This window comes from Panthera onca, chromosome A3, assembly GCF_046562875.1.
Source record: "Panthera onca isolate mPanOnc1 chromosome A3, mPanOnc1 haplotype 2, whole genome shotgun sequence".
Lineage (NCBI taxonomy): Eukaryota > Metazoa > Chordata > Mammalia > Carnivora > Felidae > Panthera > Panthera onca.
Genome location: NC_138341.1, coordinates 25,447,828 through 25,465,267, shown reverse-complemented (window position 1 = coordinate 25,465,267; position 17,440 = coordinate 25,447,828). Strand labels below are relative to the sequence as shown.

Genomic DNA, 17,440 nt, shown 5'->3' with positions numbered 1-17,440 from the left:
CGGTAGAGACGTGTGGTCCTGCAAAGTCCTGCTCAGGCAGGTGTCGGGGACCAGGAGGCAGATTTGATGTTTTCTCTCTCAGACGATTTTCCTTTTTGTCTGAATGCTAGACTTTCGTGTTATTAGGACTATTATACCCCAACTCTAAGAATTGTCTGTTCTTAGCTGTGTAATGTGGGCAAGAGCCTCACCTTCCTGTGCCTCAGTTTCTCTTCCTATAAACTGAAAATCACAGTATCTCCCAAGGCTATTGTGAGGATTTAATGAGTTAAAACATGTAAAGTGCTTACACGGGTTCCTGACATATTTTAGCATGCTGCGGCTTCATCTATTATCCCCCACCCCTGTCCCATACACAGACACACACTCAACACACAGGTTAATTCACATTTCATCTCATTTAACACTAAAAGACACGTCAGCAGGGCCTACGGTGGTTCCATGTGTGCGAAGTGTGTATGACAGGATCAAGCAGGCTCTCCTTACTGAAGAGCAGAAAATCTGAAGGTGTTGAAGGTCCAAGCACAGAGTCAGAAAGCTAAATTTAAAAAAAAGGAAGGTTTTCTGGGTGATAAAAGAAATCAAAAGGCAAAAAAGAATTTCATCTCATCTGAATTCCACTAGGATTTTTGGGGGGAGGGAGAGAAAGACAAGTTTGCCGGCTGATAGTGTGGAAACCGCACTGAACCCCACATCTTATCTCCTGCACCTGCCAGTCCTAAGACACCCACAGAGCATGATGCGATCGTGAATATGTCATAGGTCCTGTGTGCGTGGTGGGAACAATGCCGAGGCCCGCCTGGTAGAAGCCTGTTAACTTCGGGTTTCTTGTTTTTCTCGAGGCATTGAGATGAAATTTAAGAATAAGCTGTTTCCTAAGATGGTCTGCCCAGCCTGGATCCCTGAGCTGAATTCAGTGGAGCATGGACCTGAGGGTAAGGAGGGGTTTGCCCTGAGCCCACGGAAGGCTGTGATGCTGCGGATGGGTCCCTTGGGAGGGGTGGCCGGTGCCAGGAGAGCCTCTCCTTTGGCTCCGCGGCCACCTGCTTCTCCTGGAGCTGCCTTGCGTGGGGAGCAGGGACCCCCTTCATTGCCTTCCTCCACTGAGCATCTGTGGCAGACTGCCAGTGGGCAAGGGGGCTGTGAGATTCTCCACAGTCATTCTCAATCCTGGCTCCACATTAGAATCGCTCACAGGGGGAGGGGGTCAGTGCTGGGAGATCTTGGGCACTTTCAAAAAAAAACAGGACTTCTCCCTCAGAGATCTGATTTTATTGAGATGACAACCACTGGTTTAGAGAAGTGAGCATTCTGGTTGTAGGATCAAGAGGGCTGTGGTTCAGTCCTGGCTGGTGTATTAGCTGGGTGGCATGGGGCAAGTCACTTCACCTCTCTGGGCGTTAATTCCTCATCCTTATAAGGATGTGAGAGCTGGTTCATCGTCACTCAGGTACCAGTAAAGCATCGTAGGGGCTGTGTGTCCAAATGTTTTCTGAACTGTGAAGGGAATCGCTGTTTTTCTGCGCACGTGTTCCCAGGTATCTCCTTCGGAGCCTCGTGTCCCTTGAGCTTTGTGGAAAAGACGCTGCTCGATGCAGTCGCCAACCTTCCTGCCCACCAAACAGAGGTGTTCAAAGGTGTTTTGGAGCAGCTGCGCTGGTTTGCTGGGAAGCAGGTCAAGTCTGTGGCGGTGAGTCCCTGTTCAGGAGCCCTCAAGGCTGAGGTCATGGGGCCTTTTGTCACAAGGCAGATGCGCTAGTCTGTCGTCTGCTGAAGATCTGGTGCGCCCAAAACTCTAGTGTTTAGAACTTGTGGGGTGTTTGTTAAAAATGCAGTTTCCTGGGCACTGCTCTCAGAGATTCCGACTCAGTAGGGCTGGGATGGAGCCCCAAAGGTGCTTCTGGGGAAGGGGGCCTACGGGTCACTCTTGGAAGCACATGCTGTGTGCCTCAGTCTTTACCCCTGAGGTTGGCAAGATGGAGCCTCCTGCCCACCTTGTTCCTGAACTTGGCCGAAGCTATCAGCAAGTGGGTGAGAGATTGAGCCAAATGTAGTCTTGGACTACCTTTCATCGTTGGGGGGAGAGCCAGAGGTAGACACCCCCAGAGAGGAGGGAGGGGTCCAGCTGTTGGCTGTTCACAACTAAACTCCAGACTAGCCCCCAGGTTCCGCATTTGCTAGCGGCATTCACACACCCAGGACCATTGGCGGCTCACAACAGCTGACGGTGTAGGGTTGGCGGGGGGGGGGGGGGGGGGAAGGAAAGCCACCCCATCCATTCTATTTTGTTGTTTTCAATTAGAACAAGACCCAAAGGAAACAGCCCCCACCCTGTTCCCTCACCCTACCCCAAGCACCTGACACCTCTGATTGTGGCTGAGTAGACAGAAGCTCAGAAAGCTCCACTAAATTCTGCAGCTGGGTGGGGATCTACTTCCAGGAAGTATTTGCTTGCATCATGTGATAAACCACCTCAACCCTTTCAGAAAAAGTTTGGATGAAATTGAGCAGATTTCAAGGAGCTGACCCACATTACCGACGAGTAAATTTTAGACCTGAGATCCAATCCCAAGTGTTCGGATCTCAGGTTTTGCACGTGGTTCTGAATGCTTGAGTTACACCGGTCTTGTGCCTTCAGCAGGCAGGTGTCCCCCACCTGCCCTGTGTTCTGCAGCCGGCTGTGAGAGCAAAGTTTTCCTGAGTGGGCTGGGCTCTCACGCACACTCTCTGCTTGTTCTAGTCCATCGGAGGGAACATCATCACCGCCAGCCCCATCTCTGACCTCAACCCTGTGTTCATGGCCAGTGGGGCCAAGCTGACCATCGTGTCCACAGGTGAGAGCTACGTCATGCAGAAGTCAGGAAAGAGGGCCCCACGGGGGAGAAGGCTCACAAGATAGGTGACTTTTTGGAGAGACAGGGCCCACAATTCAATGACCCAGCCGTCCTAAGGTTTGGATCCCTGGGAACTGCAAGGGAGATATACCCAGATTGGGGGCCAGGAGAGCCAGACCATTTCCTTATTAAGAATTCCCAACAGGATCTGTCACCTAGAAGCCTTACCTAGTAGTGTGCTAGAGCCAGAATGCACTGGCTCGCCACAGCCCACAGCTGGATTTTCAGGGAGTCTGTGAGTGTTTGATAGACATGGCCATTATTAAAAATTGAATTGTAGAAACTTACAATAAAATAAATTACATTAAAAATAAAGGTAATAAGTGCTCAAAATTCATCACGTCCTAATATTTGAGTTTATTTTACTATTGCCCATGCCCTTAGAGTTATTCCCATCTGTTATATCTGTAGAGTGGAAATGCTAAGTAAGATATGCTGCTATGCACCGTCCTTGTTGGAGGGTCCTCGAGACCATCCCCAGTTTTGATGACTCCTAGGAAGTCAGGGAGGACTCCCAGCACTCAGCCTATCGTCATACTCATGGCTATGACTTATTAAGTGGGAGGACACAAAGTAAACTTGGCAAAGTGAAGAGGGACCTGGGGCACAGTCTGGAGGAATCCAGGCACAAGCTTCCAGAGACTTCTCCCGGTGGCGTCACACAGGACACACATCATTCCCTCAGTCACAAGCTGCATTGTGATAACACACGTGAAGTGTTGTCTGCTGGGGAAGCTCGTCAGAGACTGAACAGCTAGGGCTTTTTGGGGGGTTGTTTGCGTAGCCCTTCTTGGCAGGTACCAAAAGTCCAGGCACCCAGACAGAAAGCAGATGTTCAGCATAAACCATGCTGTTTGTATGAACAGTTTAGACACAGTCAGTCATCTTATCGGGGAATCTGCTGAAATGCAAGTTCCCAGAAGACAGCCATGGCCAACCATTGTAGGCAGTCCTTTCAGAGGACAGCAGGCGTGTCATGTCAACTCTTTGCCACCCTCTTTCCAACTTCATGTTCACTGATGTCACTCCGGGAGCCTGAAATTGGCTATGGTGGGAGTATTGACCGTAGAAATTAGCAAGTACTGCAAATCTGGACTCCCTCCGCCCACACATAGTCCATTGTTAAACATTCACCAGCACATCCCTGCGTAAGGATTTTAGATGGAGGACCTTGGCCCTAATTGTGCCAGCACTGCCCTCTGACTGTGGGTACCAGAGACCAGGATGGGGAATTTACCGGTGCCTCGTTCTCTGCTTTCTCACACTGGCTGCTCTGCATCCGGCCTGTGTACAGGCACCAGGAGGACGGTTCGGATGGATCACACCTTCTTCCCCGCGTACAGAAAGACCCTGCTAGCTCCGGAGGAGATACTGCTTTCCATCGAGATCCCCTACAGCAGGGAGGTGAGCTGCTCAGGAGCGTCCCATGTCACTCTTACCGCAGCGAGGCTCCAGACAAGAGACCGGAGTCTGCCTCGGGGACCAAGCTCAGCATCTCTCAACTTTAACAAAGTCTCTGAACACCTCCTTTCACCAGCCATAGTGTTCTCTGGGCAATGAAGAGCTTCAGGGCAGGGAAGAGGGCATTCCATGGACTCATGGCACGTGATCATGGGCAAATCATTTCAGATTTCTGAGCCTCAGCTTCCTCGTCTGTAAAACGGACACAGTGTTACCTACCTGGGAGGTTATTGTGAGGATTGAAATCAGGTATGCCTAAGGTTCCAGGCCGATGTCCAGAAACCAGTGGGGATCTCCATCTGGTAGCTAGCAACATGATTTCAAGAGCACATCCAGCCACTGAGCACTTCTGCCCCAGGTCAGAGGAGACTGGGGCTTGCACGCTGAGTGGAGGGGCTGCCCGTGGGTCAGGCCCACACATGTTGATGAGGTGTTTATTTGCTGACCTTGCTCTGAGTTGGCGTGGTTGCATTTCTGCTCATGGGAGTTTTTCTGTCCTGTTGAGGCAAGTCTGGGCACTTCTGGCTGCCTCGCTGTTGTTCCTGGGGGCTCATGGTGGCGTCACCAGGTGCCTTTCTCTCCTCCCTCACCAGCTACACATTCCATAATGGGCCGTGTAGAAAACTGATCTGTGTGAGGCTGGGAAAGCAGCTATGATGGAGAGTATTAGGAGTTTTACCCAGGTAGCGCTTGAGCGCGCGTTACGAGGCATGTTCGCCCATGCTAATTTTGGCCCCCTTAATGAGAATGCTAAATAAATTAGAGCCATGATGTCCCTGAGGTGGTTTCTTACTGATTTTCTAGCTTGTCCTTATAGACCATTTTGAGCAGTGATTCCCAGACTTTTTGTATTTCACAGATCAGTAAATTTTCCTCTTTTTAATTATGAGTTGGAGAAGGGAGGAGGGAACAGGCATACAAGAGTCCAGTTTTTATTTTGCCAGATAGGGACATTAGCCAAAAACATTTCATAGGGGCGCCTGGGTGGCTCAGTCAGCTAAGCTTCTGACTTCAGCTCAGGTCACGATCTCACGGTTCGTGAGTGCAAGCCCCACATTGGGCTCTCTGCTGTCAGCACAGAGCCCGCTTCAGATCCTCTGTCCCTCTCTCTCTGTCTCTGTCCCTCCTCTGCTCATTCTGTCTCTCTCTCAAAAATAAATAAATACACTGAAGAAAATCTTTAAAAACAAAAACCATGTCATGACAGAAAGGAGATTTTAATACCCAGAAGTAGGGAGGATTTCTCAAGAAAGGACAGCTGCCAATCTGACACTGACATGGCGTGGCACCCCAGTGGACACGTCACCGTGGACTGGCACAGTCCTGTTCCAGAACCAAGCGCAGACTCCAGGCTCACGGTCCCGGGGCCATGCTTGACATCGGGAATCCGGACTAGCGTCATGGTCAGGAGGAAGCCCGATGACTTCTTCAAACAGAAGCTTGTGGCCAGTGTGGGCGTCCACAGTGAGCCTCGTTGGGCTTTCTCAACAACGCTTCCCTTAAGCCTCTGCCTTTGACGTTAATCAGAATTTGCGGTGCCAGGTGGTTTCAGACCTCAAGCAGAACCTGGCCAGAAAGGGCTTGATATGAGATCGTTCTTACCTGGAAAGCGACTCACGCAGCCCTCCTATCCTGACAGACAGGGCCTGCCTGGAGCCCAGCGGGAAATGTGTGCTCAAAGCACAAAGGCAGCTAGTGTTTCATAGTGTGGTTCATTCTTTCAGGAAGCAAGGTTTCTAACCGTGAACAATAGACCAGTGGGAGAGACAAGCTAGAGAGAGCACGTGCACAGGTGTGGGTGAGGGTGCATTTCACACGCCTGGTGGCATCTCGTTGTATCTGCTCGAGAGGTAGTTAAGCCAACAGAGGTTTGGGCACAGCCGAGAGGCTGGGTGGGCTCTGAAGCTGGGCGCCAGGATGGGAGGACTGGGGGCTGGGGGACCCCGAGGAGCCTTTGTGAACATGTCTTTCCTCCTCCCAGCTGTTGGTTGAGAGAACCCTGCTCTCCTTTTCCTTGACTTTGGGTGTTCCTGACCGACAGGGGAAATCTCTCCCCTTTCCCAGCTTCTGGGAGTGTTGTCCGGGCCTCGTGCTGAGCACGGGACAGTCGGCGCTGCCACATCTTTGAGTCCCACCGGCAGCCCCTTGCGGGGTTGCCATGGCCCTGTCCCTTCACCTGCCCTTTCACCCCGGTGTTTCAGCCTCACCATCTGCAGTTGTAGCAAATGCAGGGGAGAAGCAGGAACCTTTCTCTTGTTTTGCAGGGTGAGTATTTCTCAGCCTTTAAGCAGGCCTCTCGGAGAGAAGATGACATCGCCAAGGTGACCAGCGGCATGAGGGTCCTGTTCAACCCGGGAACCGCGCAGGTGAAGGAGCTGGCCCTTTGCTACGGCGGAATGCACGACAGAACCGTCTCGGCCCTCAAGACCACGCGGAAGCAGATAGCAAAGTGAGAGCTGCCGGCAGAGTGAAACGACCAGTGCCGCTCCGACTCCCGCAGTGCTGCTAGCTGCCGGGACTGCCGGCGGCGTTACTCTTGCTGCCGCTACAGCCATGACTTCCGCCCTTACCAGGGTTACCGCTGCTGCCACCCTGGCTGCCGCTACCCGTAGCTCGATTCCTGGTAGCATGGCTGTTGCTGCGCTGGTTCCACCCTGCCTGCTACGACTCTGCTGCTCTTGGTACCGCTGGGCCCGCCGTTGCTGCGGCCACGAGCGGCCACCGTTGCCATTGCTCTCACGGCTGGGCCTCTACTGCAATTACTGCGGCTGGCACTACTCACACTGGTACTGCTGCTTCTGTTGCTACTCTTCCCGCTGCTGTCACTGCTGCTGTTTCTGCCACCGTCTCTCCTTGGACTAGTGTTGCCGCTGTGCCTTCCACTGCTGTTCCCAGCGATGCCACCACTGCAGTCTCTCTACCGCTGATGCTCGTATTGCGGCTCTATTCTTCCTGCGGCTCCTCCCGAGAGTACTGCCGACAGCGTTGCTGCTGCCACTGTGTTAATGCTGTTGCTGCCACCGTTGTGTGTGTCCCCACCGTGACTCTCGCCACGACTCACGGTCATGCCTCTGCTGCTCCTCCCGCTACTAGTCACAGTGTCGCCAGCGCTGCTGCTACGGCTCTCACCACTGTTCCTCTTTCCACGACTTCTACGCCTTCTGCTTTTGCTTCTACCACGGCTGTTACTTCTGCTGCTCCTGTTCCGGCCACTGCTAGTATCCCTCCTGCGGTATTGCTGCTGCCCCTCCTGCTGTACTCTGACTGGGGCTACTCCTACTACCGTGGCTAGTGTGTGGTAGCAGTTATCCCAAGCCCTTACCCAGTGCTGGCCTCTGTAACGCTGCCAATAACCAGATGGATAAATAAGGCTTACGTTTGGCGTTTGGCTCTTTGGTTCCGATGCCTGGCTCCAACACTTTCCAGACGGCTCAGAGAAGTCAAGTTACCAAATCTTCCCGTGCCTCAGTTTCCTCATCGGTAAAGGAGTATACAGATTTTCCATGCTACACTTTTACATGGAAATGAAAAGTGATCTTTCGTAAAAAGCACGGAGGACATTGCTTAGGACGTTATAAGGACTGAATAGATTTAGTTAGTATAATTTTGTGGTCGTTTTAACATTGTGTCTATTTTTATTTGTATTATTTCTGTATGTATATATTTATTTATATTTATTTTTATATTTTAGCGAGAGACAGAGAGAGAGAGAGAGAGAGAGAGAATCTTAAGAAGTGGGGCTGACCTGAGCGGAAATGAAGAGTTGGGTGCTCAACCGACTGAGCCATCAAGGCACCCAAATTGTGTCTAGTTTTAAATTTTAGGAAACCGAGGGGTGCCCGGGTGCCTCACTCGGTTAAGTGTCTGACTTTGTCTTGATCTCAGGGTCATGATCTCAGGGTTCATGAGTTTGAGCCCGCATCGGGTCTGTGCCAACAGCGCGGAGCCTGGAGCCTGCTTCAGGTTCCTAGTGTCCCTCCCTCTCTGCCCCTCCCATGCTTGACTTGCATCTCTCTCTCTCAAAAATAGAGAAACATTAAAAAAAGGTTTTTTGAAAAAGATGAGGAAACTAAGGCTCAAGCAAGTAACTTACCTAAAGTTACACAAGTATAAGTATCCAAGCCAAATTTTGAACCAAGTTTCATATGACTACGGCCCTGTGCCTACCACCCCACACAAGTGATTCTGATGGCTGAGTAGGAGCGCTCTCCCGCCTTCTGCTCTCTGGCAGTTTCTGGAACGAGGAGCTGCTGCAGAACGTGTGTGCGGGCCTGGCGGAGGAGTTGTCCCTGGCCCCCGACGCCCCTGGCGGCATGGTGGAGTTTCGGCGTACCCTCACCCTCAGCTTCTTCTTCAAGTTCTACCTGACAGTGCTTCAGAAACTGGGCATACAGAACTCGAAAGATGTGAGTGTGGGGTGTGGGCAAGATACAGACTCTCTGCAGGACTTTTGTTTGGGAATTTAGGAAGCCAGTCTGAGGGAGGGGTACGGTGGACCAGGTGGTAAATTGGCTTCTCCCTTCTGACATCTAAGGACAGAGGAGCCTTTGCTCCAAGGACACACGGCCCAGGGAACCACATGGAGATGGGAACCAACGGGATGGTCGAGAGGCAGAACACTGAACTGGGCGTCAACGACTAGGGTTCTGGTCCCGACTGAATCGTTACCTCCCTTGAAACTTGAATAGGTCACAACTCTCTTTAAGTCTCAGTTGGGAAATCTGCTGATCTGGGTGGTAGACCAGATGATCCTTTTGACAGGCTAGCTGTTTCAACTGTGGTTTTGTAGTTAGAATAGAACGTGGAGTGAGATGAGAAGGTAGAGGGTGGAATGAGAATGTAATGGGTGCTGCTGCAGTCAGGAGACAGTGGTCACAGAGAGGGTGTGCATTCTGGAAAGGGTGTGGCTGAGCGGAAGCCCAGCTCCCCATATTGGTTCAGTAAGCATTTACTTTGCACCGTCTATGCATAACATTGCACTTGGCCCCGGGGGCAGCCTTGTGTGGGAGAGAACGTGATCACTAAAGGCCAGCCTAGAGTGACAACTGAGCAGATGGCGTGGGGAGTGCAAAGGAGAGAAGCTTCCACAGATGTGGGGACCGCAGACAGAAATCCCTCTTTAAAAAGCATCCCTAATAGCTTTCTTCTTTTTCTTTTTAAAAAGCATTTGTTTATTTATTTTGAGAGATAGAGAGAGAGAGTCCATGCATGCACGTGAGTGGGCAGGGGCAGAGAGAGAATCCCAAGTAGGCTCTGCACTGACAGCACAGAACCCAACGTGGGGCTCGACCTCAGAACTGTGAGATCATGACCTGAGCTGAAAGCAAGGGTCAGATGCTTAATTGACTGAGCCACCCAGGCACCTTGAGTTTTTTCTGATTATAAGAGTAATACATTTCCTGTGGCAAACTTAAAAACACAGAAATATATTAAAAATTAAAATAGAAAATAAAAAACATTTCAACTTTTTAAATAAAAAATTAAATACTTTTTTTATTACTTTTCTTTTTAATTAAATAGCTTTTCTCTCAGATTCTAGAGGAAACCACTGCTACTAGTCTTGCTTTTTCCTCTGATCTTTTTTCTACATTCATTTGTCCATCTTCTGTCATTCTCTCTTTTCTCTTTCTTTCTATCTCTCCTTCCATCCCTCTCTCTACATACCTGTCGTCTTCCTATCTTTTGATCTGGACACATCATTTTCTAAACAGATTTAGGGTCATGCTGCATATAGAGTTTTCCATTTCCCCTGATTCTGTTGAGATTATATTGTGCGCATTTTCCATATCATTAAATATTTCCCATAGAAATGAGGAGGAAGAAGGTTTCCAGCAAGGCAAGGAGAGAGAGAGAGCAGCGTGAATAAATGCAGGAGGGAGGGAAACCATTTGGTGTGTTGGAGGAAGCACAAACATTCACCATGCAGGCTGCAGGGGTGGGAAGGGGCCCGAGGCTGTTATAAAATGCTGGGCTCTCAGAGCCCACGTTCTGATGTTGAGATAGATCCAGCCGGCACGAGGAGTGTACGATGAGGAGGTGAGGGGAACAGTTGTTACTGTTGCCACTTGGGGACAACCAAGGGTGGGATCAATGATAGAACTAGTCATGATCACTACTGTTAACTTACCTCCACAGAAGTGCGGCAAGCTGGACCCCACCCATGCCAGTGCCACCTTACTCTTTCAGAAAGACCCTCCAGCCAACGTCCAGCTCTTCCAAGTGAGTATACCTGATGTATGGCTGATATCACAGGCCCTTGCAGGGCACATCAGATGATGCTGACCTTTGGTGAATGACTGACTTGAGTCGTATGTAGGTGCTTAAAGCTCCTACTGCTTTGCATAAATATCCGGTGAAGAAAATGGGAATCGTATTAATGTCAATGAAGCTCTTTTCCTCCTTCCGTACCTAAATTTTGTCTCTCTTGAGATTACTCTCATCTTCACCTGCTCCTTAAAGAATAAAAAAAAACCTGTTGTCCCGATTTTGTCTTTTCTGGTGCCTCTGTGGGGCTGATGTGCAAAGCCAGGAGTTCTCCTGGCCATAACAACAAAACAACAACTTTCTGTCAATGGCAAGTTTTTGAGAAGCACTAGGTAAAGGGTCAACTTTCTCTGTAGACACTTTGGGTTTTGTGGGCCCTATAGTTTCAGTTGATGCTCCTCAACTTTGTCATTATAGCATAAGAGCAACCAGAGGTAACACGTAAATGAATGTGTGTGGTATGTACCAATAAAACTTTATTTATAGAAGCAGGCAGTGGGCCAGATTTGGCCCACAGGCCACAACTTGTGGAACCATGCAGTAGAGGCTAGTGGTCCAGAGTGTGAACTCTGGGCTCCACTGCCAGGACTTGAATTCAAACTCTGCCAGTTTGTAACTGTGTAACCTTCGACAAGTCACTTCCTCTCTGTGGCTTTTGGGCAAGTTAATTATGCCCACCTGCAAGTGTCCCTATGATGGCACCTGTTTCCTAGGATGGTTCTGAGGATTAAATGTGTTAGTAAAAGTAAATAGCTTAGATTAGCTCCTGGGATATATTAAATACTCAGTGACATGTTAGCCATTATTATTATGTCTTTGAAAAACCACATACAACAGAATTTTGTTACAAATCCATTTTGGAACACTTTGGCAAGTACAGAAAGATATAAAGAAGAAACGAAAATGACCCCAAGATCCCACCTCCAAGAGAAAATCAATGTATTTTTGTTGACTTCTTTCCTTTTTTTCCTTTGCATATATGGACATTGACATGCTATGTTTATAACATACATATTTTTCCTACAGAATTCAAATCATCCTACGCACACACAATGTTTTATGTCCTGTGTTTACATGTAATGTGAACATTCTTGCCTTCTAATTTAAAGTCTTCAAAAGTATGTCTTAATAGTTGCATACTGTTTGATTGGATGCACGTAGCACCAGCTTTTTACTCCACCCCCCACGAGTGCACATTGAGGTTCTTCTTTAGTTATTTATTTTTCCCCCCGTATGGGGACACTGTGACCACCTCGGCTCTGCTGGTCTGTTCCTTTGCCCTGTGTCCCTCCTGCCTCCTCCGTCTTCACTCAGGTTTGCTTTGGCCTGAAGCTCCCTGCAGTTTCCCCAGGCCTGTAGGGAAACAGTGTCTTATGCAGCTCAGCTTGACTGATGACCATGTTGTTCCAGGAGGTGCCCAAGGGTCAGTGCGAGGAGGACATGGTGGGTCGGCCCCTGCCCCACCTGGCCGCGGCCATGCAAGCGTCTGGGGAGGCCGTGTACTGTGACGACATCCCTCGCTACGAGAATGAGCTGTCCCTCCGGTTGGTCACCAGCACCCGGGCCCACGCCAAGATCAAGTGAGTGGAGTAAATATCCTGAGGGAGGAGGGTGCTGGGAAGCTCCTCCAGGGCCTTCCAGTCTAGAGAGGGACTGGGAACTCACCTGAAAACCAGCCTGGAGAGGAGCGGGAGAGGTTAGGGACTCAGTGGTGCCTGGCAGGGTGAGGGGATGCTGTTGGAGGCATAGGCAGGGGCCAGAACAGGAGAGCCTCGGAATGCTGAACCGGGACATTGCATTTGAGCCAAAAAGCAGTGAGGAGCTTTTAACAGGAGCAGGTCAGCTCTGCACTTTGATATTGGGCTAAACTTCAATGCAGTATTTCAGGAGAACTTGAGTCAGCACTAAGGGGAAGAGCGTGGCGTTAGAGTCAGACCGACCCGGGATCGAGTCTCTGTTCCAGTGTTTACCAGCTGTGACCTTGGCCTGGGATGCCTAAGCTCACAGTTTCTCTATTCATAGCCGGGTGTTTTCATGATGATCAGTGACAGAGTCTGCAAAGGACCTAGCAGAGAAGAGCCACCTGTGCCCGTCTGTTGAATTTGGAGAGCCCAAATGACAAGCATCGCCACCTCTATAATAATACTAATACCCAACACTCATGTGGCACTTAATATTTGCTGCGGCCTTTAAAGCATTTTCCATACATTGGCAGCTTTACTCCTCACAACAACCCTACAGGCAGGTCCTGTTATGATCCCCATGTTCCAGATGAGGAAGCTGAGGCACAAGGGCGGTAAGTTACGTGCCCGAGGTGACTGAGTTGGTAAGCAGCCAAGCGGGAGTTTGAAGCCAGGCAGCATTAGCAGCCGAGCTGTGCTGCCTCTTGATGTTCAGGCCAGAGACTGCATTGATCTCCTGGTGGGCATCAGACACATATCCTGTTGAACAGAGCAGCTAGGAGAAACCCTCCCTTGGGCGCTGCCACTGCTTGGATTAGGGATCCCATCTCCCCATCATTGGTTTTTCCCTCTGGCGCTCCTAGCTGCCTGGAGACAGGCTGCAGGAATGGTAACCTGGACACCGAGAAAACTTAACAGGTAAGTAAAGTCTTCTAGCTCTCTGAAAAAACTGTTTCAGACGATGTGGTTGCCATCTCTGGGGTAAATTCATTTGCTTTATCCTTGTCTTGAGCCCACACTGACCACACTGGCCACGATCCACATTGTCTACGTTCTTTGCTCCATCTGAGCGATGTGTGAATGGATGGAGGAGGGTGGGGGGCTCTGTAGTAACGGCAATGACCTGGACTTTCCCGGCTGCGTGCACTTGGAAAGAAGCGAGGACCTGGCTTTGGCTCTTCATAACCTAACCTCAGTCCTAATCCCACCTACGTTGCTCTCTGCTGGGTGACTTTGGAAAAGCTGCTCAATTTCCCTGAGCTTGAGTTGCCCCAAATGTAGAAGGAGGATAATGATGATGACGTTCTGGGCTCTGGTGAGGTTTGCCTGTTGGAAGTTGCTCGGCCCTTCAGAGTGGTTTCCATACCTTTCTGTGAGGTGCCTCTGCTCTATCTCCCCTTGGGGGCCCGGGCCAGAGTGAGCAGAACATAGTAGAGACTGTTATTAGTGAAACAGTCTCCAGGTGTTCTCCCTCTCGGGCCTGATGATGGCCGGGCTGCCCTGCTCTTCTGGGATAGCTTCATGAAGGTGGGGAGACAAATTTGGCTGTGTGACGATGTTCAGGGACATTCGATCAGTGGTGCAGCAAGGGCCCAAAAGTGATGATTCTGTGTGGGTATTAGCTGTGATGTGGGTATGAGCTGGAGCTCTCAAGAGTAAATGCTACTCACTGTGATGTGGTTCCGTAGTAGAAGGTCCATGGGGGTGGGCCTGTCCTGTTCATTTTTTGTTCTCCACAGCACTCAGCATGGTGGCCTTCACAGGGTACGTATTTCATGAGCATTTGCAGAATAGGATAGGGTAGGATAGCCTATGGAAAGTAGGCTAGGATAGAATATAGAATCTGGAAAAGATAGCATAGACTAGAGGATGGAGAAGGAAGGAATTTGAATGGAGGAAAAATCAACATGAGGACAGTGGTATCCAGTTGGTGGTGGGTCTTCTGCTTCAGTTTCCCACCTGGGCCCCTCACTGTGCTCATTCTTGCAGGTCCATAGATACTTCAGAAGCTCAGAAGGTGCCAGGGTTTGTCTGCTTTATCTCTGCTGATGATGTTCCCGGGAGTAATATAACTGGAATTGGTAATGATGAAATGGTGTTTGCAAAGGATAAGGTATGTGTTGGATTTTGTTTTTAGATATGAAGTTAGTGGAATGGGCACTTGAGTTTTAGTTTGCGCTCATTCCTCCAAATCCTTAATCTTACAAAGATTACACATTGGTACATACTGTAGCCTTCATCGTGCAGGGCAATCAGTACAGGGATGGAATCGGTCTGGTGGCACTTTTAACTTTCACTTATGTTTACTTGTTTATTTCATTGTTGGTGGCTTGTTGCACATGTTAGGATGACTCCAGGCCAAACTGGTATTAAAACAAGACTGGTGATTATTTTTTAAACTGCCAGTTAGGTTCTTCAGGGGATAAATAGCCCCTTTGTGAAAAGAAAATAAAAATATGGTAAACAAACTACCAGAATAAAAATCACAATGTTGTCACTATGTGTATTGAAAATTCACTTACATGAAAATTCATCTATTGATATCAAGCATATATGGAGTTTTGACACACACACACATGCACGCATACATGTTTCGAAACTTTCAAGGTGGAAGTCACTTGACAATTTTAATACAGTTCAAATGCAAATTGGAGATGAGTTGGCGTTGCCTAAGGGCATATTCACTTTATTATTAATGTACAAGAGAAAGAGAGAATAAAAAACTACAACTATGAGACACAAGGACTCCATTTAACAAGAGAACAAATTGCTTTTGCAAATTTCGAGAACCTCTAAGTCTACTGCTAACATGATGGTTAGTGAGAATTAGCTGGGATAAACCACCACAGCCCAATCAATTAAGTTAACAACTCAACTGGGTCCTCAAGAGATAACTATCAGAGACAGTATGGCTTTCTACTGTCAGAAACCTCATATTGCAAAGTGATGAGTTGGACAATTTTTTTTGGTTCATGTTTGGGGATTTTTGGAAGAAAAATGCCTCTGAAGGAATGGAATCATTAAGTGGTGAGAAAATGACAATCATTGTTCTGAAAATCTAACAAAAACTGGTTTATTTATCAAGTCTGAGAACCCAAATTTGGGAAATACTGCTTCTGGGCATCTAGATGAAGTGCAAGACATGATTGCTGCCTTTGAGAAACTTTAGGTGTAAATCTGGAAACAGAAATTCAAAGGGAGAGGGATGCTAGAAAGAAAATGGAACTGGAAGCCAGGGCCTGAGATTTAGTCATGGTCTATTAATGAGCCAAGGCAAGACTATGATCTTGTCTTCTGGGTCTGTGTCTCTTGACCTGAAGAACAAGGGTGTTGGAGTGCATCTGAGTCAACAAATAGACTTCATGCTTCCGTACCGTCCATTCTGCTCACGGCGACATGACTAATCAATCACCACTTTCCATCCTGGGCAACTTCTCAACAAGCTGCCAGCGGTAAATCATGAAATTGGTCCCTGAGATAAAGCGAGTTTGCCATCTTGATACTCGTGATCTCCAAGTCCTAGTCCAGTTCCACTACTTCTAAATCCTCAATGAAGAAGCACATAATCCCAAACAGTAGGACAAAGACATGCCAAGATCCCAGAGGCATTCCTGGATGTCCCTTAAGGAAACTGTGGGGGCAAGGACTTCCTTCACCTTTTGGGCAATCCAAAATCGTTTGCTTCATGAGGAATGCATTATATGCTTTAACAGTTTGGCTCGGTTCCCAGGTGACTTGCATTGGGCACATCATTGGTGCTGTGGTCACCGACACCCGAGAACATGCCCAGAGAGCCGCTCAAGCGGTGAGAATCACCTATGAAGATCTTCCAGCCATTATCACAATAGAGGTAACTGAGAAAGGACTGCATGGGGAGGGGTGAGCCCCCTGTCCCTGGAGGCGCCTTTACTGGGATACTTTAGAGGGGGTTCCAGCAGCAGGTGGGATTCGATTAGACAGGAAGAGGTAAACCCTTCAGCCCCAGGATTGTGTGTTCTTTGGAAACCTTCCCCATCATGATCCCAGACTCAGTCTGCCAGAGGCCAGACTAGGTCCCTCCTTCCAATGCCAGCTCCCATTGGTTCCTTGAGGGACTCTACTTTTCCTCAAGATCCAAGCGTGTCCAACTATCTCTGAGGAAATGGAGGCACATGGCCCCAGGCTACATGCAAGCTTACTTGAAGTCTGTGTAGGACCCTTGTACAGATGCCTGTGTGAGAAGAGGGAGGGTGGTTGCAATAACCTCTCTTCCCTCTGGTGGGAATGACCTTCCTTCTCCTGAAAGTCTGGTCACTGAATCGTCTTTGTGGTCCTCAGGATGCTATAGCAAAAGACTCCTTTTATGAGCCTGAGCTGAAGATAGAGAAAGGAAACCTCACGAAGGGGTTTTCGGAAGCAGACAACATTGTTTCAGGTACGGCCGTGCCATATAGTCCTGGGGTATGGGCTGGCCCTGGTTTATGAATTAAATTCAAGAGCTGGACCTTGAGTCCTGGAGCAGGGGAGTGAATTTTTAACAGAAGAGTCCTCCTGATGTTTGTAGCAAAATAGTGGACAGTTGGCAGGGAAAGACCCTCTCTCATTTTTTAAATTTTAAAATGTTTATTTATTTTTGAGAGAGAGAGAGAGAGCGAGAGAGAGCATAGGCTGGGGAGGGGTAGAGAGAGAGGGAGACACAGATTTGGAAGCAGGCTCCAGGCTCTGAGCTGTCTGCACAGAGCCCTACGAAGGGCTCGAACTCACCAACCAGGATCATGACCTGAGCCGAAGTTGAACGCTTCATTGACTGAGCCACCCAGGTGCCCCTAGACCCTCTGCCATCTTAATGTCCACCTCCTGTCTCTAGGTTACATATGTGTATGTGGTTCTGGGTAGCTGGGAAGGCTGTCTGGGGAATTAGTGGCTACAGGTCCTGGCCCTCCCTGTGGGCCTGCGGGGCACCCGTCTGCTGGTGACATCCCTTTGGGTATTGTTTCCTACATTGTCCATAGTGTATTCCTAAGCCACTGGTGAGTCAACTCTCCAACTGGCCTAATAGCTTCCGTTCCAGAAGGTGCTCTCATTTTTAGCTTTTCAGTCACATCTGTTAATTCCTTCTTTACCATTCTCCAAATTTTACCAAAGAGTTTGAAGGTCTGC

General features: G+C 49.0%; 1 protein-coding gene across 1 annotated transcript in view; it reads left to right on the top strand.

The window, feature by feature from the left end:
• Window positions 1–17,440, top strand: part of LOC132677453 (xanthine dehydrogenase/oxidase-like) — a 57,589-nt gene that overhangs the window by 20,991 nt on the left and 19,158 nt on the right. The window contains exons 10-20 of the mRNA XM_078444821.2: window positions 843–935; window positions 1,539–1,690; window positions 2,741–2,834; window positions 4,189–4,298; window positions 6,620–6,804; window positions 8,587–8,761; window positions 10,491–10,574; window positions 12,030–12,199; window positions 14,291–14,414; window positions 16,032–16,151; window positions 16,619–16,715. Of these exons, the coding sequence (XP_078300947.2) occupies window positions 843–935; window positions 1,539–1,690; window positions 2,741–2,834; window positions 4,189–4,298; window positions 6,620–6,804; window positions 8,587–8,761; window positions 10,491–10,574; window positions 12,030–12,199; window positions 14,291–14,414; window positions 16,032–16,151; window positions 16,619–16,715 (1,404 nt within the window). The remainder of the gene's footprint in view (window positions 1–842; window positions 936–1,538; window positions 1,691–2,740; window positions 2,835–4,188; window positions 4,299–6,619; window positions 6,805–8,586; window positions 8,762–10,490; window positions 10,575–12,029; window positions 12,200–14,290; window positions 14,415–16,031; window positions 16,152–16,618; window positions 16,716–17,440) is intronic.